This window comes from Dysidea avara, chromosome 11 (assembly GCF_963678975.1).
Source record: "Dysidea avara chromosome 11, odDysAvar1.4, whole genome shotgun sequence".
NCBI classification, from domain to species: Eukaryota; Metazoa; Porifera; class Demospongiae; order Dictyoceratida; family Dysideidae; genus Dysidea; species Dysidea avara.
In genome coordinates this window covers 1,241,339-1,265,778 of record NC_089282.1, presented here as the reverse complement: position 1 = coordinate 1,265,778, position 24,440 = coordinate 1,241,339, and the positions used below count along the sequence as shown (strand labels likewise).

Below are 24,440 nucleotides of genomic sequence, written 5' to 3'. Positions count from 1 at the left end.
GGAATATGCCATTCCGTTCCGTGCCGTTCCGTGGAATAATGGTAACCCGATAACAGCGTACCTGAGCGTAATTTCTTTGTAATAATCTGCTCGCAATCGCTTGGCGTTTAGTGATGTGCGAAATACTAATTGTCCACAAAAGGCTAATTGCAAAACTGTAGGCCACACTGTGGTTGTAAATAACTGTCAGGTGTCTTACCAGTAAGACACCTGATACCAGGTTTCTTCGCAAATAAGAGACCTCCACACATCAAACGAAACGCTGCATACCATTGTCTAAATAAGGAAATGCTGCGATCTGATTGGTGCTACGCGTGTAGAGGCAGCTGCACAAGTCCATTTTGCGCCGCTGGAGGGTCTGAAGTCCGGGCGCCAAATCACTGATTTGTTTTTTGTTCATATCGCAGCGCCTTGTGCCACCGCACACCGTAGCTAACTACAGTAACCGCTACGTGACGTGATAAAAGGGACTAAAGATGGTCTGGAGTACTCCGCGAGGTGCTATGTTTTGGCTACTTGTAAGCAGTCTTACAGCAGTAGGAAGTGCAGCGGTCCTGCAGCCACCGATATCTGGTATGTCAATATTAAACTTGAAGGTCGCAACATAGATTATATGCGTAGCTATATAGCTAATCTATGATAAAGTATGTATAGCCTATATAATCTATGATCACGGCATAACCTTAATTCGTTTCTCCAAGCGTTTCTCATCCCCGCCAGCGTCGCCATTTTATTTTATTTATTTTGAACCATTACATGCAGCTGTTATGACAAGGGGTAGTCACTACCTATAATCTTGTAGAACCATCTGCGACCGGGATCAAAATCGAATCAAGCGATCAAGACGTGCTACAAAGTGGTGAGATTGAGCTTTTTTCTATGCCACAGTATTTTGGATTTGATACCACCTGGAGAGTTGAAACAACACTGGATACTGCTACATATGTTCTCTGTTCTTGTTCAAAAATACCAACATTCTGAGTCTAAACAGCTCCGTGATGATGACAATATTGCCTGCACAGCTAAATACTCGTTCAGAATCAGCTGATGTTGGAGGAATAGCTAGTACTCTTCAAGAGAGAGGTGCCAGAAGAGGATAATGTGTTCCATGAGATCTCCAGAATTTAACTGGGTCCTCAGAATGTGGAAGACGGGAAATTCCTAGGTACTGTTCTAATTCTCTTTCACCCTGTGAAAGTACAACAGGACAATCCAGATCGTCTTTGTCAAATTCTTTCCATAGAGTAGATTGTTTTTCTTCTTGCTGCTGACTGATAGTGTTTCTTGCTCTTCACCAGAGCTAGTGGTTCCATCTGACGGGCTAACAATTTCTTTTGCTTTATCTAAAAGTTTAGACTTGGCCATCTCTGCAAATGTAGCTGATGAAAAATCTTTATGTGGGCAAAGCCTCATCTCTATCCGCAGCTGTGATGTTTGCTGCATTGTTTTGCACAAAACAAGTGATCCTCTTCTATTTCCTAACTTTCCAAAATAGTGAGAATGTTGCTCAATAAATTATGAACAGTATACCTTTCACACAATGGGAAAGTATCGAGCGCAACGAGCTGTCGCATGTAGTGATCATCAGTGAAATGAGCAGTGATGCTAAGGTAACAATCACCAGCGCGGGATGTCCAGCTGTCCATGGTGAGAGTTAAAAAGGTGGCAGGCTTTAAAATGATGCTAACTTTCTCTCTCAGCTCACCATACATTTGTGGTATGACTCTTTCTGAAAAGTATTCCAATTAGGCAGTTCATACCGTCTAGAACTACTTTAAGTTGAAGAACAAGAAGCATCAAGTAAAAGGTCAAGAGAAGAAGACAAATGGCTACAACTAAAAATCGATGAAGTGCTCGATGCACTTAATCCTTACAACTCTAGTAGTCAGCGTTTCGTTGCCATCACAAGAGCAGTTGCTAGCATGATAGCAACCAACTTCCAGCCCTTTTCCATAGATATCCTTGTGGTATTGTTCCAAATGTTTCCACAAATTAGTAGTGTTACACGATTTTCGCTTACTACCACCCCTTGATACATTTTCGTTACACAAAATACACCTTGCTTTTGAATCGTCCTCTTCGCACACTACGTAATGTTTCCAGATAGGACTTCTCTTCTGACATGAGTCCGCCATCTTTAATTACATCATAATTAGTTAATCACGTACACATCTGAATTAATCAACCGATGCTGATATTAGTGATATCAGTACTGATACTGATACAAGATCAGTATCGGTACAGGCCTACTTTTCCCCCCTTTGGCCCCTTTTCTGTTACACCTTATTTACTAGAGGTCATTGTTTAAGTCTGAGTCCTTGTAACTAGGTTAGGTAATCAGCACATGTTGCTGTCAGACCTTCAGTGCTGGTCACTGTAAAGCATTAATAATAATAATAAAATGAGAATTTACGAAAATATGTGTTAAATTATCAGGCAATCAAGACCCATTTCAGGCAAAATCAAGTGATCAAGGTATAACTTCCTCAATCAAAAGCTTTGATCCTGGTCGCAGATGGTTCTACAGCCCCATTGGTAGTGGCTACCCCTTGTATGATTATAATTGGAAAGGCAGCCCAATGCTGATTACATCCAAGAAAAAAATAATAAAGGTAAAATAGAAAAAAAGATTAGGGGAAGTAATTGCATGTAACTGGCTAAAGTGTGATGTATACAGTTGTTATTATAACTGAAGTTGAGAATAACTTATAAGGATCATTGGTGGTAACTGCATGGAGTCATTACATATGATTCTGTCCTATGGGACCTTTCAGTTGTGCCAAAGAGACTCTTATTGACAAATGTTGTTTCCTCTTAGCTTGACAAGCTTCTTGTCGGTGCCATTCTGAGCTAATTGACAACATGTTCTCAGATAGACTGCTTCGATCGCTCTTTCTTCTCTAGTCATTACACGTTTGATTAGAATTTGTATGGTACTGAAGATCTTTTAGACAAGACAAATGTTATATCAATGGTGCGAAGAAATTTAATTAATATAGGTGTAGGTTTTGGGTTGGAGGTATTGTATTTCCCAGTCGATGGAAATTCCTAATTGATGACTTGGAGAGAACAGGATCAATATTAGTGAGTACATTTTGCGTGGCATCCATGTCATGCTTTAGTTTAGTGGCTCTTGAACCATTTGGTTGGGATTCTTTGATTCCATACATGACCACATTAAACAGTTTATCAGACTTTGCCTTGGGAGGTTTAACAAGACCGGAGGAAGGAGTATGAAGGTGATTAGCTATGTGCTTATTGGAGTTTAGTAAATTGGTTAGTTTCTATTAAATTCAGAGTTTTGGAAGTTTTGTTGGTCTTTACAGAGTTAACAAGGTTTTTTAGGATGTTAATTTCATCTCTTTGATTTGCAAGCATGCAGTGACAAAAGTGGAAAGGTTCTTTTGATTCATTACTAAGGATATCTATCAACAGGGGTGGATCTAGGATTTATAAGGGGGGGCTAACTCAAGTTAGACTCTATTTAGGCTGTTTTGGGTGGGTAATAAATCTCATATATTCCACCTTGTTTTCTAATATACTCCACGCCTTCAGGCACAATATAACATATGCTCAAAATCTGGGTTCATCCAATTGCTATGCATTGTTCACGTGCAGTGATTTAATGAGCGTGATACGTGAGGACGCGTAGTTGCCTTGGCGCTAGTATTATCGCAAGAAAACCAGCCGCTTTTGCCAAGCCTACAGCAGAAACAGCCGTGGATGAGGTAAGTAATCTGAGTGTAATGTGAAATAGAGTCTAAAGCAGTTACACGGGCACAATGGAGTCTATGAAATTTATAAACCCTCAGGCCCTTAGTAGCGCCCTTGCTTCGCTCGTGCGCTACAGCCTGGACCTTCGGGTTTATAAATTTCATAGACTCCACATTGTGCCCGTATAACTATTATGTAGTAATCTCTTTGGTGAAGGTGTGCGAAGCACAGCATACTGGAACTAGGGGGGCCTGGGGGCATACCCCTCCCTCCCCCAGGAAATTTTTGAAAAACAGATGCTAAATACTGCAATTTGGAGACATTTTCACATAAAATTCATAATTTCTGATTTCTGCCTGTAGACATTTTATATACTGCCTTTAGATTATAGGTATGGCTCTCTGAAGCATTTTGTTAATGGAAAGGTTTGGGTAGGTTTGTACAACCAAGCACATGATGCATCCTCTCACAATTACACAACAGTAGGTGCATGTTATATAATGTTGGATGTGGAAAATTTTGAAATTTGAGATTGAATCTGAGAGCATTTTCAATGGAAATTGTGTACCTGACTTAAGTATTGCCAACTACAGAAATAGATGAATGAAGCCTTTTAAACAGACTAATGCACTTCATTGTATGCATAGGTGCAGGCAGATTTGGAAAAATTCCATAACAAAACCAACTATATGCTTCCAGTGAATGTTCTATTAGAGTAGTTAGGTGACTGCTCTATTAGAGTATCTCGATCTTGTACACCTCCAATGCTGATCCGGGTCCTTGTTGTATAAACTTTAGCATAAATCAACTAATAATACCTTGGAAAGATGTTTATAAGGTGGTTTTATGAGTATTTGTATTATTAGTGATCATATAATTATGCTAAGACAAATTTCATTACAATCCTTAGCATATTGATCAAGTAAAGCCTAAAAGTGAAGGGGGAGGGGCTTCAGCCCCCAAAGTCCCCCACCAATCTGCCCCTGAACAAATAAGGTTGAAGATAGTCCACTGCATTTTCAATGCATCCAGACATTACAACGACCTTTGCAGAATATAGCCTCCTGTCCATCACTAGTTTCTGACCATTCTAAGATTGGCTTGTCACACACAGCACATATGTGACCCAATCTGGGAAAACTGGTCTTATCGCCTATTTAAAAGTATCAAGATATGTTGGTTTTAAGTATTTAGTGTGTTGTGGCTTGCCAATGGTTGAAACTATGTGTACCAAATTTTCACATGTTTTATACCAATTCCTTACCTTCCAGAGCATCCACTGTGGGAGTAACCATCAGCTAAGTTTCCTACCATTTTATATAGTTTTTAAACCGTGGTTGACTGTATCAGGTGAGCTCCAAAAGGGGAGGGAGGTGGGGCCCGGAGGGAGGGCAAGAGGCTGTTTAAAAAATAAGTAAGGCGTAGGGATGAATTAGGCTAAGTTATGGGCCATTCAGGTATCAGAACTGGCTAAAATGAAATGAAATTTACAGCACAGGTCTTAGAGGCTATTTAAAAATTTGAAAAGTAAGGCATAGGGATGAATTAGGCCAAGTTATGGGCCATTGAGGTATCAAAACTGGCTAAAAAGAAAAGAAAATTTACAGCACAGGCCTTTATTCAACTCCACGGAGCTGTACAGCCACACACAGCCATCCCCAGGCTTGCCAGAGCTCCATTGGGGCCCTACAATGTACGTACAGATCGCCACTGGGCTGGGAAAAGTAGCCAGCAAAACCAGACCACTCAAGTCTAGCTGATTTTGATTGTAAAATTAGACAGTTTATTCATGTGATTGATTGATTGATTGGTTAGGGTTAGGTCTAGGGCATATGTGATGTGACAAAACTCCAAAGAGACTTGATCAACATGCAAGAATGGAATGGAATCTGGTTACTGAATCTTAACTTAGAGAAGTGCAAAGTGATGCATATAGCTAGGTAAAAGCACAGGAGCAAATTACACAATGGAAACTTTGGGGTCTACTGTAGAGTTGACAAAGACAGATTTTGAGAAAGATCTAGGCGTATGGGTAACATCTTCTCTTAAACATTCCTTGCACTGTGATGAAGCTGCAGCTGCTGCAACCAGGATCCTGGGAATGCTTAAAAGAACATTTACAAAATTCTCTGAAGAACTGTTTATCTTCCTGTATAAAACTTATGTTAGACCACAGCTAGAATATTGTGTCCAGCTTTGGTGTCCATATCTAGCCCGGGACATTGACACTCTAGAAACTGTACAAAGGTGGGCCACTAAACTTGTGAACGAACTAGTCAACTTACCTTATGAGTCAAGGTTAAGAAAACTTGGACTCTATTCTCTTTACTGTCGACGACAACAAGGAGATCTAATTGAAGTTTACAAGCTTTTATACGGTTATTATGATGTCGAGTGGTCAAGGTACTTTACTCTAAGCTCTGTGCATCACACAAGAGGACACCACTTGAAACTTTTCAAAAAACCATCACGTCTACTTTTAAGGTCGACTTTTTCACCCAGAGAGTGATAAATACATGAAACTCCCTGCCAGCAGAAGTTGTTTCAGCACCAACAATCTCTACTTTCAAAACAAGTCTTGATAATTATTGGAATGACATAGGATATGGATATGAACAAAGGCCTAGTGCCTAAACTAACCCTATTTGTATATCCATTAATAATTATACAACCAAGTACTAAAGATAATACGAAATGCGGTTAAAATTACATCATAAATAAATAAACAATAATTAATGTTCTCGAAAACTACGAAGTCTAGAGACATAAACTAACCAGGGATAGATTCGCCTGTGAATGAAGGCACAAAAGTATAATCGTCGCTCCTGTTTGTGCTGATGACTTGACCATACATGTAATTCTATATAACGCCCAGTACCACACCCTTGCTTAATTGTTTACAGATTGTGCGAAGGAGAAGATTAGCGATGCCCGTGCAGGAGAGCCAGAGGCCACTTTACGTGTAAAGAAGAAGATTACAAGTAAATTTTTATGTTTGTAACATCTCAAGTCTCCATGCCAGCTGCCAGTGGATTCATTCACAATAATTATGAGAAAACATTAAAACATATGCCATGCTCTTTACAATACAGTTACATATGAAATACAAGTAAACAATTTTGTCTTGTGCAGCTGGCATGGCAAACTTCCTTTGTGTTGGTGTCAGGCAATTCAATATGTGCTTAATCTTTTTTGCCTTCACCTGGCGTAGCTACTAGACTCTGGTGCTGGCTTTCTTTATCTGGTTCATGGCTTGCATACTCCTACAGTATTGTGTAGCTATCTCCTGCAAGTTGTGTATGCATAATTATAGTGTGTCACCCATCACCGTGCCATTGCTACACCACTGATGAACCCTGTGTAGCTCTAGTTGATGTTGATATACTGTGCTGTATATTGGCTAATAATTTTTATCTGTTGATGTTGCCTATAATGTATTGCTGCATACAATACTGTAATAATGTATAGTTCTCTCCTGTATGTTTTGTATACATATACTGTGTACACATCACTGTGCCATTACCACACCAATGATGTACTGGCACTTAGCTACTGGTGGCCTTTAGTTACGATGCCACTATTGTGTTATATCTGTCACTACTGTGAAATATTGAGATGATTTGGGTATCGTGCCTTCACCACCTAATAGCCTCACCGGGGGGCTGTCACGTTGGTGTATGTACTTGGTTGTATGTGACGCAGTCCTAGTAATAATAATAATAATTATAACTTTACAGTACTACATACAAGTATAGAATAATGGATGTACAATTAATAAAATCTTTAGGGTACAGTACTGATGTAGTTTTACATTCTTGGTGAAAAATCGAATCTGCTGACATGGGCAATAGGACTGGTTTTCCTAGACTGGATCACATATAGCTATCCTCTGGTTCAGTTTCAGCTTCTTTATTCTTGTCCTTTTGCTTCTTAGAATTCAGTGGGGGTAAAATTAGCATGCCTTTTCCTGTCAATACCTCTCTGCTTACTTGGAGATGCAGAGTTCTTTGTAGACATTTAGTTGCAGTTTGAAATAAGTGTCAGAAGTTCTAAATAATGCCTGCCAAGGTCAGTAGAATCAACTAAAGTAGGATATATTGTAGAAACAAGACTTTCCTTGTCATGAAATGTTAGAAAGCACTGAAGTAAAGTGTCCTTGCTTCTCGCCTTGCCTAATATCAGTTAGAAAATGTCACACACAATAGTGAAGGCAGCAAATCCCAGTTAACCGTTAATAGCATAAGCAACCATTTATCAAATGGGCTCAATTACCAGAAATACATGCTTCGATTATCAGAAGGGTTAAAATTCCGTGGTACAAAGAAGTGGCATGCATGGTTGTCAAAGAGTGTGTTATGTTTGTTAAAGGGTGTAATTCTACTGATAAAGGAATGGACAAAGGTTAACAGTTCATGTATCTTCCGTACTGTAGATTTGGGGCTGTTTTTAGAAGCGAGTTCAGCTTGCACTATCAATGGCGCTTTCTCTTCGTCACTTTGAAAGCCCATGACAGTCTACTGTTAATTTCTACTTCATTGTTAGTCACCAAACAATAAAGGAAACAAGCCAAGCCATGATCAAGGCCAGCGGTCACTAAAACTTCCACAGAAAAACACGGTACGGCTAGTGTCAAACTTGGGAGTTGAACTGGAGTAACCTAAGATAAGACAGGTTCACCCGTAAGTTGAAATGGTGAGATTAAACTGCTTTCTTTCTTCATAATTGTGTCAGAAAAAACTCTTAACACATTGGTAAACGTGAATAGGCATCTGGTTTTGTGAGTGAGCTAGCAAAAAGTGGAATTTTATTGTAATTCCGGAAACCAGACTAGTTAAATTACACTATACCTTATAATAGGTGAATGTAACACTATAATAGGTGGGTGGGTGTGTGGGTGCAAAAAAGTATATGTGCACATGCGTACCAGTTTGATCTTCCTTTACAAAACCTGCGGTCCGTTTACAAACAACCTGTGCTGCAAGTGGCAAACCACTAGTAATCCATGCCAGAACTCCAATTAAACCAATGTCTCATTTTCACTGGACCTGCCAAGAAAAATAGCACTTTCAATCTGAAGAGAAGAGATCTTGGTAACATGTTCGGCATGCACTATTGCACATTTACCATGCAGACAGTCAAAAATGAGAGGTTCTACAAAATCTCATTACACATAAATGTACCTGGAAAACCAGGACTGATACCTTCATATCAAGGTAGTGTCATAATCTAGACACTGGTGGTTAGTACCATTACTAATAATTGATCTGTAAAATAAAATGATTTGGCCATGTGAAACTATTGGGACACCAAACATCTTACATACAGTAATACAAGCCTGACTCTAAAACACAAATCCAGTCATTTAAACCATCACCGGTCAGCATGCAGCAAATATTCACTTGTGCTAATCTTCTAACTGTAGTCAAGGTTCCTGGGACTTCCAATGACACAGATATCCAACTCCACACTTGTTGCTCTATAAATTCAGTCATTTAGAACAATGCCAGTTATATGCAGGCAGTCAAGACTCACGACTATAGCAACATAATACAGACTTCTGCAATATGGTTCCATCAGCAGCAGCAGCAGCAGTCATAGACCACAATGAGACCTTGATAATGACAATTCAGGATAACCTCGTGTAGTGAAGACCTCATAGTATAAACAACAAACTGGCACTATATGTAATGCAATTTCTTCCAGTTACACCAGGCAAGGCGAATTTTAACACCTGGCAAAACTTGACCATAATCTTAGGAACTTACGTCAGTTCTTCTGACTTTATTACATACAAAAATATAAAGTAGCAACCATCTCCTCTCTAACACTAATACACCTATCAATGTCACGCCCCACCTACCCCAGGTTGGGCAGCGGGTGGTCACCCTAACTCGTCCCCAAGGTAGGGGCATTTGCAACGTGAATAAACTATGTTGTTAGCTTGTGTTAGTGATTCCCTAGGATAATAGTAGGGGATTTGTAACTCGAAGTTGTCCCCAGGGAATTTGTTGTCTGGCTTTTGCAAATCCCCAATAAATCCCCACCTCTGCCCAACCTGGGATAGATGGGGCATGACTGAAAGATGCATAAGATGCACACCTAACGGCTAACTCTAATAAATTCACTCATTCAGTCAAGAGAAGGGCTGAAATGCCTTATTTATACACACATACAAAGCGATATAAACTTACAGTTACGCTCTTTCGAAAAGGAGGTAAAGGTAATGCACCATTTCTGTATTTGGTCATACCACTTCATACCATGATGTGCCATACTAGTAGAAATTAGATGCGCGTCAACCCATGCAGCAGGATCTGGCCTAGCCAAGGATGGCTGGGAATAAGTGGACATCAACTTTTGTCCAAATTTAGAGAAAGGCCCTACCTCCAGTAGCACACATGAACACTTGTAAATGTACGTGGGTATGTGGGTACGTGACCGTGTGTCCTTTGTCCGAAGACGCTATTAGGAGTACACAATTAATGTATTGGAGTGCCATACCCTTGTGGAATCCACTGCTCCCTATAGTTGTAAACAGGGCTGCCCAGAGAAATTAAGGGGCTCAAGACATAGAGTTAAAGTGGGGCCCCTGGGTAGCTGTAATAAGTATCCTGTGAGGCATATGCATAGCTGATAGCTATACCCGCCAGCAGATTCCCATAGTTGGCCTGTGCTGTATGTGAACAGCACACTAGTGTGGATACGTACTTATATCCTCAGGTCCCCACCATCACAAAATGTCTGCGCTACATGCACCCGTCCTCCCTTCTAAAACTTGAATGAATACAAGTTGTTTCCTCTGCATGCTGCTGTATAGGCAAACACACCATGCAGTAGCCTACAGTCTACCAACATACCAAAATCATATTTCTTAATGATAAATCATGCACATTAACATAACAATAGTATAGTGATACAGTATACATACGTAAGCAATTAATATTGATTTCACATTACAACAATTATTATGATTGAATTATGATATCAATGATAATCCTTCACTCCCCAGTAGCTACCTCTGAAGGAGCACTGCAAGAACTTTTTAATACCAATAAGTAATGGCATTATCAGTTCACCTATAAGAGCATTTCAAGAGAGCTAGGTGATAATAACCTGTTTACATCAAGTACAACCAATTATATGGTGTATATGTGTGAACATGTGTAGTATGTATTGTGTTTGCAAATGTTGCGTGTGTCTTATCTTATGCTGCGAGTGACAAACCAAGTTGCTAAGTTGTCCTCAGGACACTACGGTCACTAGCAGCAGCCGTAGCAGGTTTTATTCATGGATTGATATACTCTAATTGAACAGTCAGGCAATAAAATACTCTAATTGAACAGTCAGGCAATAAATACTCTAATTGAACAGTCAGGCAATAAAATACTCTAATAGAACAGTCATCTAATAATATTGCAGAAAATGATAAATTTCTGTCTGAATACACTCCCAGATTCAACCTCACAATTGCTATGTCATTTTTTTCATGGGTTATCCCCCCATACAACCTAGAAAAGTATGCTTTGCAAGTAAATGTTTTGCACATATCTTCAGTAGTAACCCTGACTGTAGCCATTACTTGGCCTGACCGGTAAATTGTAGCCCTGATTCTAATAACAATTCACAGCTACTAGGAATGTATGATATATATTCACCACTTATCAGCAGATTTGTGTTTGGTTGCAACATCTCTCCAATGCAGAATTCATCATACACCTCCATGGCTTGATCTGTAAATTATACTAGATGAATAAAAAATTGGAAATTTTAAAATGGGAATAGGGATCGCTGAAAAAAGCCACGAAACAAGAAGGGGTCGCTGGGGTGGTAAAGTAAACCACAAATCCCTATTTTGACTCTCTGTCATAAATCTTTAGTTATGCTCTGTCATTTTGAAGTGAGTCAAAATAGGGATTTGTAGTTTACATTACTACTAACAGAGAGTCAAAATAGGGATTTGTGGTTTACTTTACCACCCCAGCGATCCCTTCTTGTTTTGTGGCTTTTTCTAGCGATCCCTATTCCCATTTTAAAATTTCCAACTTTTTATTCATCTAGTTTGTGTACTTTTTATTAATCCAGTAATGGGTTATTAAGAAGACTGTTGTGATATCTTCTCATGCTACTGACTACAATATCGTGTGTACAAATTAACATGGATTTCTTTGATTGATAATGAAGACTGTGGTGAATAGTGTAATTTTGCATTCTGCATAGTAACGCTGTCAACGTTTCAGTACAAACGTGAAACTGATCAAATTGCAGTGTGCATACAGACTGAAAGTCTCCCAATATGAGCTACAATTTACATTACTGGTTCCTTTAATAGCTGTCAAATTCAGTGCAAGGATTGTTGTTATACACTTGACTGCATTATTAGAGTATTTACCTGACTGCTCTATTAGAGTATTTAATCTGGATAACCCGCCCACGTACAATAATCATGGAGCGAAAAAAAAAACTACCTTTTTAACAAAGTCATCAGCCCAGATTAAGCTACCTGGCCCATACTGAAATAAAAACAGATTCTATTAGCCACAAGCAGCGCACACCAAAACACTTAACTTTGAGTGTGATCTTGTATGGCTTCTCGAGCGTAATGGAATTTTGGCAAGAAGAAACGACCTGGTTTGGGCTGTTTCCATCCGAAAACAAAATCAAAAATAGGTCATGGACACGCACAATGATCCATTCAGCAAGCCTTACTACTTTTTATCCCAGGATTCTCCTTGTAAACTTCGCTATGCCTGTGAAAGAATAATAATAATAATAACATTATGAATAATAATTTTACAACCAAGTAATAACGATAATACGAAATGCAGTTAAAATTACGTCATAAATAAATAAATAATAATTAATTAATAATTAATATTCTCGAAAGCTAAGAGGTCTAGAGACATAAACTAACTGGAGATAGATTCACCTGTGAATGAAGGCACAAACATGTAATCGTCGCATCCGTTTGTGCTGATGACTTGACCATACATGTAATTCTATATAACGCCCAGTACCACACCCTTGCGATGTCAGTGGAGTGACAGCAGGAGAGCCGAGGCCACTTTACACGCGTAAACAAGAAGATTACCCATGCCAGCTGCCAGTGGATTCATTCACATAAAATATGTAATTAAACAATACAAGAAAACATATTCCACGCTCTTTACAATATAGTTACATATAAAATACAAGTAAACAATCTTGTCTTGTGCAACTGGCATGGCGAACTTCCTTTGTGTTTGGTGTCATGTGCTTAATCTTTTTTGTCTTCACCTGGCTTAGCTACTAGGCTCTGGCTGGCTTGGCTGTCTTCCTTTATCTGGTTCATCTGGCTTGCATACTCCTACGGTATTGTGTAGCTATCTCCTGCAAGTTGTGTATGCATAATTATAGCCGGTGTGTCACCCACTGGTGAACCTTATTTAGCTCTAGTCGATGTTGATATACTGTGCTGTATATTGGCTAATAATTTTTATCTGGTAATGTTGCCTATAATGTATTGCTGCATACAATACTGCAATGATGTATAGTTCTCTCCTGTACGTTTTGTATACATATACTGTGTACACATCACTGTGCCATTACCACACCAATGATGTACTGGCACTTAGCTACTGGTGGCCTTTAGTTATGATGCCACTGTTGTGCTATATCTGTCACTACTGTGAAATATTGAGTTGATTTTGGGGATCGTGCCTTCACCACCTAATAGCCTCTCCAGGGGGCTTCACGTTGGTGTATGTACTTGGTTGTATGTGATGCAGTCCTAGTAATTATACAACCAAGTACTAAGAATAATACGAAACGCGGTTAAAATTATGTCATAAATAAATAATTAATTAATTAATGTTTGAGAAAACTGCGAGGCCTAGAGACATAAACTAACCGGGGATCGATTCGCCTGTGAACGAAGGCACAACCATATAATCGTTGCGCCTGTTCGTGCTGACGACTTTAACATACGTGTAATTCTATATAACGCCCAGTACCACACCCATGCTTTAATTTCAGATTGCGCAAAGGAGAAGATTAGCGAACAGGGAAGGAGAAGATTAGCGAACAGGCGGGAGTGATTGTAGGAAAGCCAGAAGTCACCTTACGCATAAACAACAAGATTACAAGTATGTTCAGGTGGCACATTGAGTTCCAAGTTGCCATGCCAGGTGCCAGTGGACACGTTTCAGGTGATGAACAAGATTAAGGTGTTAACATGATTGTTTGTTGTGTATTTGTATTATTTTGTATACTTCTGTTCTGGCTTGCTAGCTGAACTATTTCCATCTCTAGTGTTCAATGCCAATAATACATTGCTGCATACAGTTCTATGGTACAAACTGCATCTCCTGTATGTTGTACAGTATTGTGTTACACATCATTATGCCATTGCCACACCATTAATTTACTGGCACTCAGCTTACCAGTAGTTTTGTATTGGGCCTGGCAAGCCATTGTGTGGAGAACGTTAACGCCGGCACGGTTTTTAGCTAATAAGTTTGTGTGTGAAAATACATAACTCTCAACCTGAAGCCTTTCAGTGCCAGGAGTGAGATCACTTTGTCACAGAATCACAATACTTCTAACAACATGCCCCATTAGTAGGTTGTCCTGTTGGTGATTGTACTTGGTTGTATTTGCCCCAGGCCTAGTTATACAACCAAGTACTAAGAATAATAAGAAATGCGGTCAAAATTATGTCATAAATAAATAAATAATGAATTAATAATTAATGTTCTCGAAAACTATGAGGCCTAAAGACATGAACTAACCGGGGATAGATTCGCCTGTGAATGAAGACACAAACATATAATCGTTGCGCCTGTTCATGCTGATGACCTGACCATACGTGTAATTCTATATAACGCCCAGTACCACACCCTTGCTTAATTACAGATTGCAAGGAGAAGATTAGCGGAATGTCCATGGAGGAGAGCCAGAGGCCACCTTACACGTAAAAAGAAGATTACAAGTAAGTTTTTATGTTTGTAACACTTTAAGTCTCCATGCCAGCTGCCAGTGGATTCATTCACATAAAATAATACAAGAAAACATTAAAAAACACATGCCCTGCTCTTTACAATACAGTTACATATAAAATACAAGTAAACAATCTTGTCTTGTACAGCTGGCATGGCATACTTCCTTTGTGTTGGTGTCAGGCAATTCAATATGTGCTTAATCTTTTTTGCCTTCACCTGGCCAGGAGCTCATCGAGTCCGTAGGACGAGGGAGCATGTAACTCCGTAAACGGCGAAATTCAAACATGGCGTCGCAATTTATTAATAGTAATTTAAACAATAACCGTATAAGGATAAACACATACCGCACATGCTCGCTAAACCTATTACTACTGGCACAATAGTTATACTGTAGTCTTCTTGCTCCAGCAGTGAGCGATGAAACTTGATTCCGTCAGTGTTTACTGCAGATAATCTGTGCTGCCGCCGTGGACTGATAGCCGGCCCACTTACATTACGCGGTAAGCAAGAATGTTTCCTAGCAGTCTCAAAAACATCTTGTCACTATTTCACTCCGTTAGTTAAGCCTTTTCCTCGACGTTTCCTTCCTTGCCATTCCTTTCTTTCACGAATTAATCCAGGCGCTGCATATTTGTGGCATGATTATTACGTAATTCTTTACCCTACGATACAACCTTTACTATATAAGGAATATACTATGTTAAGAAAAGTCCGCCATGTTTGAATTTTGCTGTTTACGTTGTGAGTATGCGGAGTTACATGCTCCCTCGTCCTACGGACTCGATGAGCTCCTGACCTGGCTTAGCTACTAGGCTCTGGCTGGCTTGGCTGTCTTCCTTTATCTGGTTCATCTGGCTTGCATACTCCTACAGTATTGTGTAGCTATCTCCTGCAAGTTGTGTATGCATAATTATAGTGTGTCACCCGTCACTGTGCCATTGCTACACCACTGATGAACCTTGTTTAGCTCTAGTTGATGTTGATACAGTGCTGTATATTGGCTAATAATTCTTATCTGGTGATGTTGCCTATAATGTATTGCTACATACAATACTGCAATAATGTATAGTTCTCTCCTGTATGTTTTGTATACATATACTTTGTACACATCACTGTGCCATTACCACACCAATGATGTACTGGCACTTAGCTACTGGTGGCCTTTAGTTACGATGCCACTGTTGTGTTGTATCTGTCACTACTGTGACATATTGAGTTGATTTGGGGATCGTGCCTTCACCACCTAATAGCCTCACCAGGGGGCTGTCACGTTGGTGTATGTACTTGGTTGTATGTGACGCGGTCCTAGTAATTATACAACCAAGTACTAAGAATAATACGAAACGCGGTTAAAATTACGTCATAAATAAATAAATAAATAATTAAATAATTAATAATTAATGTTTGAGAAAACTACGAGGCCTAGAGACATGAACTAACCGGGGATAGATTCGCCTGTGAATGAAGGCACAAACGTATAATCGTCGCTCCTGTTTGTGCTGATGACTTGACCATACGTGTAATTCTATATAACGCCCAGTACCACACCCTTGCTTAATTACTTACATATTGCGCGAAGAAGATTAGTGATGCCCGAAGATTACAAGTAAGTTTTTATGTTTGTAACATCTCAAGTCTCCATGCCAGCTGCCAGTGGATTTATTCACGTAAATAAACAATAAAAGAAAACATTAAACTGACATGCCACGCTCTTTACAATAAGCTTACAGTTACATATAAAATACAAGTAAACAATTTTGTCTTGTGCAGCTGGCATGGCAAACTTTCTTTGTGTTGGTGTCAGGCAATTCAATACGTGCTTAATCTTTTTTGCCTTCACCTGGCGTAGCTACTAGCCGGCTCTAGTGGCTTGGCTGTCTTCCTTTATCTGGTTCATCTGGCTTGCATACGCCTACAGCATTGTGTAGCTATCTCCTGAAAGTTGTGTATGCTTAACTATAGTGTGTCACCCATCACTGTGCCATTGCTACATCACTGATGAACCTTACTTAGCTCTAGTTGATGTTGATATGCATTGCTGTATATTGGCTAATAATTTTTATCTGCATGGTGATGTTGCCTATAATGTATTGCTGCATACAATACTGCAATAATGTATAGTTCTCTCCTGTATGTTTTGTATACATATACTTTGTACACATCACTGTGCCATTTATACCACACCAATGATGTACTGGCACTTAGCTACTGGTGGCCTTTAGTTACGATGCCACTATTGTGTTATATCTGTCACTACTGTGACATATTGACATATTGAATTGATTTGGGGATAATGCATTCACCACCTAATAGCCTCACTGGGGGGCTGTCACGTTGGTGTATGTACTTGGTTGTATGTGACGCGGTCCTAGTAATAATAATAATAATAATATGAACAAACTGGCATATTTCAGTTTTGTCTGAAATACACATACTGTTTCCTTTTCACTTGATACTTACTAGTGGGCCTATACTCATTGCAAAGAACCACCAGAGGGTTGTTTTGAGTTGAAGGATGCTTTTTAAGGTGGTTTTTAGGTGAGTGTTCTATTAGGATTTTGCAAAAAACATGGGCGATCCCTATTATGAACCCACTATCGTGGCTCATGATAACTGATCAAAAATTTGTGATATCCCCTTCAAAACATCTTTACTGTAAAAGGTGTGTCCAAGAAACTACAAGTACCTGTAACCCATGTAAAAACAACTCAGCTGTAGAAAAAGACTCCATGAAATTAATTGTTATCTGAAAGAGCTGATATCTGGAGTGGCCAAGAGTCAAGTTTACCACAACTAACTATGATTATCAAAGTTTTACACTAAATCCATGCAAGAATACCTTGGCTGTAAAACAGGCAAATAAAAGTAACTGGCAACCAAAACAGCTGATATCTGAAGCGGCCAAGAATAAAATTTATGTTGATACAATTATTAATGGATTTATATATCATTGAATCTTAACCATTCATCTGTGTCCTATACATTCTCCCTTTCTACATCCTAAATTAATTCTTTGTAACTCTAATTGGCTGATAATTTGGCTACCTTTTTTTCTCTATGCTGACTATTGAAAAAGGTGGCCAATATATCAACCAATTAGAGTTACAAAGAATTAATTTAGGATGTAGAAAGGAAGAATGTATAGGACACAGATGAATGGTTAAGATTCAATATACCAAATCCATTAATAATTGTAGTTAGTTGTATCAACATAAATTTTATTCTTGGCCGCTTCAGATATCAGTTGTTTTGGTTGCCAGTTACTTTTATTTGCCTGTTGTATAGCCAAGGTATTCTTGCATAGATTTAGTAAAACTTTGATAATCATAGTTAGTTGTGGTAAACTTGATTCTTGGCTGCTCCAGATATCAGCTCTTTCAGTTAACAGTTAATTTCATGGAGTCTTTTTCTACAGCTGAGTTGTTTTTACATGGGTTACAGGTACTTGTTTCTTGGATGCACCTATTTTACAGTAAAGGTGTTTTTGGGAGGGATATATAATACTTAAACAATATATTAGTGTAGAAATACCCTACTTGGTTTTTCTATGTGAAATATTTATAAATGAAGTTCAATGATATAGATCAAAGTTAAGGAATGTTAGCAACCATTTATTATGATATTTAGACACCATCACATGTTTGTACAATGTTTACAATCATTGTTGTCATGGTACTCATAGAGGTCGGAGTGTTTTGATGTTATTGTACATCTTGTCTTTTAGAGCAAACTGAGGAAGGAACTGAGTTTTATGTTGGATTTTATCAAAATCGATTTGGAAGTAGTGAAGAGCAAGAAGAAATTCCTCCAATTCTTTGGGTCACCACTAAGGAAAACAGAAGTGTTCGTTTCGTTGTTTCCACTATAGTAGGACAGTTTTTCAATGGGGTTGCCAGACGTGGACAAATTACTTACGTACCTTTACCCTTAAACTTGATTGTATTTGAGACTAACCCAGATGATTCAGCTGAAAGATTTAAAGGTATTCGTATCAACACAAATGGCAACAGGAAGATAGTAGTGTATGGTCAACATGAGGAATTAGCTTCCAATGATGCTTACCTAGCACTCCCCATTATTACACTACCAGAAGGAAGACTTCATGAGTATATGATAGCATCAATATTAGGAGCTCCAAGTAGTAATGATCTTGCTATTGATAGTGTGGCATTAGTTATTGGCACTGAGAATAATACTAGGGTAACTGTCTCTCCTACACTAGCTGTTTTTTCTATTAATGGATCATTCTTTTTTGGACTGCCTGATGAGTATAATACAATTACCATTAATCAATTTGAGGCTTTGTATCTCCAGATTCGCATATCCCCTGGTGATCTAACTGGCACTCGCATAAAAGCAAACAAACCAATTTCTGTGTTCAGTGGACATGAATGTGGCAATGTTCCTGGACCGAGCCAGCCAGGACCCTGTGACCATCACATTGAGGCAATTCCACCAATAGACATGTGGGGAAATGAAGTAGTCACGGTTCCATTAAGAACAAGAATAGGTGGTGATTTAATAAAGGTGATTGCTGCCCAGGACTCCACTTCAGTGAGTATCACAAGAACTGACTTTGTTACTGGTGTAGTCACTGCTGATCCTAGCTTTACACTGAACTCTGGTGAATTCATGGAACTTGTTATTAGTGATTATAGTTTGATACAGTCAAATCGTCCTATTGGAGTGTTTCAATTTAGTAGAAGTTGGCAAACAGACAATGTTAGGTTTTCTGATCCATTTATGTTGTATGTACCACCTTGTGAACAGTATCGTGATAGTTATGCTGTAGCTACTGCTCCATTTGATCCATCTCTTGAAGGAACTGCTAATCCATTCCGAGGACCATATGTCAATTACACCAATATAGCAATACCAGCTGCATATTTTGATATTACTCAATTGACAATTAACAATGCAGTTCCAAGTGCTACAAATTTCACACCAATCAGAAATGCTGACAACACCATTTGGGGTTATGGAGCACAACTATTACTTGATGAAGGAGCTCAGGTGATCAGTCATTCAGATGATCAATCAGGTTTTGGAGTGACAATGTATGGCTTTAGTAACCAGATGTCATGGGGATATACTGGAGGAATAGGCCTTGCTCCAGTTGCTCTTGGTAAGCTGTATGGTCACTAGCAATGTTTGTAGTAAACTTACATAACACGAAAAAGAAACATTAAGCCTTATGACACTATCTGGGTGATAATAATCACTAGACTGCACTACTATAGACTGACATATTTTTGGTTTTTTACACATGATATATATATTAAGTCTTGCTGCCTTTAGGGAACCTTCGGCCTGCTAAATAATGAACGAGTATAAGGGAAAATTAGGAATTTTAAGTTCAATTAGGTATCATAAAAAGCAGTGAACCAAGGGAGGTTGCCTGTACTTGACTCTAATGGACATTTAATCCCTACTTCAGTCTATATACCCCACAACTGAATTAGGCCATTTGTATCTTTAGGTGGTAGGCAACCTCCCTGTTTGCCTACCTTTTATTTCTGTGATCCCTAATTTTTCCTTATACTTATTTTTTGTTTACTTTCTTTCGTAACATTAGTATGGCTAGTGAACCCATGCATGCTGCATTAGAAGAAAGAAAGGCACCAGGCTTATTGTACTATCAATTACTGAAGTAGTGAAGTGGCCATTACACTTCATTTTCAGCTATGTTCAGCCTGTTATACAGTGCTACAAAGGAAGAACACTAAGAGAAGGACCTCTACAATCAATCCAGTCACAACAGAAAACTCGGACAATTCCCATTACAGTGGATTTTGGTTGTGGTCAAATTTTCTGTGATCTGTGAATATTCATACATCAAAGGAATATGGAATATTTGAACGCAATCAAAATCTGCTGTACAAGCATGGGGAAGCCATAACATGGCACTATCTCGTATTGACACCGTACACTGTCAGCAAAGATGAATGGGGCATAAAGGAGGGCACAGGTAAATCCATGAAGCATTTATTGTATGTACTGCGGTATGCCCAAGGTACCTTTTGGGCTGAAGTGACGTTAAACAGTGAAAAAATCAAGCCTGTAGCCTTAGCCGTTATCGAGTTGCTTTTAAAAATAATGTGTAGCAACCTATTGGAAGCATTTCAGGTTGTACTGAAGGCACTTTTTGGTTTGGTTATACCTAACCAATACTACCAAGGTGCCATGAAAATGTTGTGTGGTTGGATAGCTTTGTAGTTTTGGCCAGAAAAGCCCAAATCTTTATGATCCCTAATATACAGTACCACCCAGAGGTAACGTTACAATCCCTCACGAGTGCTCAAATCCAGGCCACGACTCGACACGATGCACGACTGAAATACATTCTGTGTGAAGGCACACGGTTACTGGAGCAACCACCTGAGGGAGCTCGCCTATCGTGGCTACAGGTGGTGAGTTAGTTAGCACACACATGCCAAAGAAATCGTTGGTCGAAAATTGGCTTTTCGAGTGTCAACTGCTTGCGAGTGTAACGTTACCTCTGGGCGGTACTGTACGTGTACTACCTCCAGATATATTGCCCTGCTGGTGGCACGAGTGAATAGGCATACATACACCTTAACTTCCTCGCCTCTGTCATGTACGTAGAGAGCTCCAGTGAAGTCGAGTCGACTCCGGTTACTGAGAAGGGGTGTACATCCTGTATTCTCACCTTAGGTAGTGGAGCTGAGTCTGGGGCTGCGTATGATTTACCTGAATGTTTTCTACATACTACACATCGACGAAGAAGTGACTTCATGTAATGTCTGGCTCTTGGTATCCAATAGGACTGGCGCAGGGTTGTTACTGTAGTTCCAACTCCTGAGTGGTAGAGTTTGACATGTGTGGCATACACTACCAAGGCTGTAAAGGGGTGCTTGGAGGCAGTAAGTATGGGAATTTGGCTAGTTGTGTCAACGGAGCATTATGGATTCTCCCACCACATCGAAGCAGGCCCAATGAACAGTTTTAGTTGACGTACTAGTGTACTACATTGCTTACTGGAGTGTTGGGAACTAAGGTTGGATATTTCCGTTGAGTAAACCTGATACTGGCTGTTCTTTATCCTCTGTATTCTTGCAAGATCAATTTTTGTAGCTGTAAGTTGATCACACTGGCGGTCATTGCATTTCATGCTGTTTGTAATGAATCTGTAAACATAGGCTGAGACTCTTAACAGTTTTCCCAAACTGCTGTAATTGTTGGGTTCAATGATTTTGTGGAGATTGATGGTTGGTGATGCTGGCAAGGGTTTTGCAGCTGAAGGTACAAATTCCTCACTAGTCATAGCTGCCACATGTAGGTGGAAGGTTGTGGAAGGGGTCCATTTTGGCCAATTCTTGTCATTGGTTAGCCAAGGCCTTTGCTCCAGAGTGATGAAGATATCAGTTGATAGGTACTGGTTCCTCTGGTGATCATGTCAGCGGAGTTATCTGCTGTTGGAAAATAGTGCCAAGTGGCCTTGAACTTCTGTGTGAGCTGTTGGATTTCATTGATGTGGTGTTGTACAAACGGCTTTAGTTTCTTGTTTCCTAGTATCCAGTACAGCACTATTTGACTGTCGGTCCAAAAGTGTGTTTTGAATTGGTGCTGCATAAGAGAGTTTTGAAGGTAAGTACAGAGACGAGTAGCAGTGAGTGCTCCCAGTAGTTCAAGTTGTGGTACTGTAAGGAGTTTTAGGACGTCATTCAATGGTTCATCCCAGTCCACGTTCTCTTTCCACATGTCTGAATGAGTATTTTGGCTCTGATTGTGACAGGAGTTGCAATCCCTATTGGATCAAAGACCTTGCAGGACTGTTGTAGGACTTCTCGCTTGGTGACTAGGTTGCTGTTACTGGTGAGTTTAGTAGGAGCAAGGTGTAGCTGATCATTGTGAGTTGTCCACTGAATGCCAAGGAACTATGCTCATGCATATGAGTCTTACAATTGTAAAATATAATAATAATAATAATAATAGGGTGTTCATGGTGGTACTTTGATCCACAGTGGCATCTTGTGTAGCTAGTGTGTTCAAAACAGAGCTGTTGGATGCCCAACTACGTAGATTAAATTTGGCATCTTTCTTGATTTGTCAGGCCTGTTGGTAATACTGTGTTGCAGCCTCTTCTGATGAACACCCCGAAATGATGTCAACATAAAGGTTTCGTGCAATGTCATCTGCTATAGGTGTTCGATATTGTTGTAAGTGATGACGTAGAACAGCATTGAGGATGAATGGGGAGGAGGTTGCTCCAAATAAGACTGCTTGAAATCAGTATGTGACAAGGTCACTGTTGGGGTTCTTAGGGTTGGAGAGCCACAAGAATCTTGTGTAGTCTCTATCGTTTGGATGTAGTCGGATTTGGAGAAAGGCCTTTTCAATAATCCGTAATTGTGAATGCGAAATCAGAGGATAATTGAGCACAGGTCATTTAGTAGTGTAGGACCTGGTTCTAGACAGTCATTGAGGCTTGCGGAGGATCTAGACTCACTGCAGCTACAATCAAACATGATGCGAATGGGCGTGATCACCGAGTCTTTTTTCACTGCATGGCGTGGGATGTAGTGGATGCTGGTGGATGTGTTGGATGTCTGTACTCTCTCAATGAATCCACGTTTCAACTGGTCAGCAATGATAGCATCATATGTTGATAGTAGGTATGGTGTCTGGGATAGCCTTCGCAGTAGTGATTTGGTCCTCTTTCGGGAGATGTTGAAGTTAGTTGGTAGTGGAGGATGTTGTTCTTTCCATGGGAGCCTTGCCATGTATGATCCATCAGGACATCAGGAGATAGAAGTTGAAGAGTAAGTCTGAAAAAATTGTTTATCTGGATCAGGTGGGAAATGCCAACAGATTCAACAGTCCACAGGTGTTGTAGTTCTTTCTCTTCTTGTTTGTGGTTGGTAACCATAAACGCTAGATTGGTTATGCTCCTTGGTTGTTGTAGATTTGTAGTTGAAAGTGGACCTGACAAGAGACATCCAAGTTTAGAACTAATTGCTGTAGGTCCATTGCCATGAACAGTGTGATCACCCACAAAGTCCCAATAGTGGTTGGCACCAATCAACAGGGAGATTTCAAAACTGTCAGATCTGGTTACTGGGTGTGCTAACTGAAGTCCTCTGAGGTGAGGTAGATTGGCCAGCTTGGATGTTTCCACTGTGTTCTCCAAGGGTGTGGCTATGGAAGGAACAATAAAACAGTTATTGAAATAGGAGTACCTGATTTGGTGATCACTTGAAGGCTTGCCACATTCGGTTTCTTTACTTGTGGGTTAGTAGTCCCAAATGTTGAGAGTTGTACTGATTCTATCTGTTGAGGTTGTAGCTGTAGTTTATCAATTAACATTTGTGTTGCAAAGGAATGTTAGGAGCCTTCATCAAAGAGTACGTTTGCATCGACTTGGGTACGTTCATGGGCAACTGTAGCAACTGCTGTCTTCAGTAAACAGATAGATTCATTTGTTAAGTGTATAGATTGTAATGATGTGGTCATTGATATTGTCAGGGAAGCTACTGAAGGGGTGTCTTGAGGAGGATTGGAGTTGCTAGTATGAGGGTTTTGAGTAGTTTCTTGTGTTGGCGGGGTTGAGACCTTACTAACTGAATCATCCGTGTTGTTTGTACAAAGGCTAGTGTGGTGTTTTCTTCTGCATAGTCGACAATGTGTCTTTGAAGTGTACCGAGATACCCTGTGATGCCCCAGACAATTAAAACACTGATTGTGTTCTTTGATGAAGTGTACTCTTGCTTATTGAGTTTTTACGGTGTC

General features: G+C 39.6%; 1 protein-coding gene across 4 annotated transcripts in view; it reads left to right on the top strand.

The window, feature by feature from the left end:
• The first annotated feature begins 312 nt into the window (after nt 1-312).
• LOC136237877 (uncharacterized) overlaps nt 313-24,440 on the top strand; it is a 120,926-nt gene continuing 96,798 nt past the window's right edge. For all 4 annotated transcript variants that reach the window (XR_010692625.1, XR_010692624.1, XR_010692623.1 and 1 more), the window contains exons 1-2: nt 313-573; nt 18,415-19,815. Coding sequence is in view for 1 of the 4 variants with exons in the window: in XM_066028121.1 (XP_065884193.1) it covers nt 477-573; nt 18,415-19,815 (1,498 nt within the window). In the remaining 3 variants the exon portion in view is untranslated. The remainder of the gene's footprint in view (nt 574-18,414; nt 19,816-24,440) is intronic.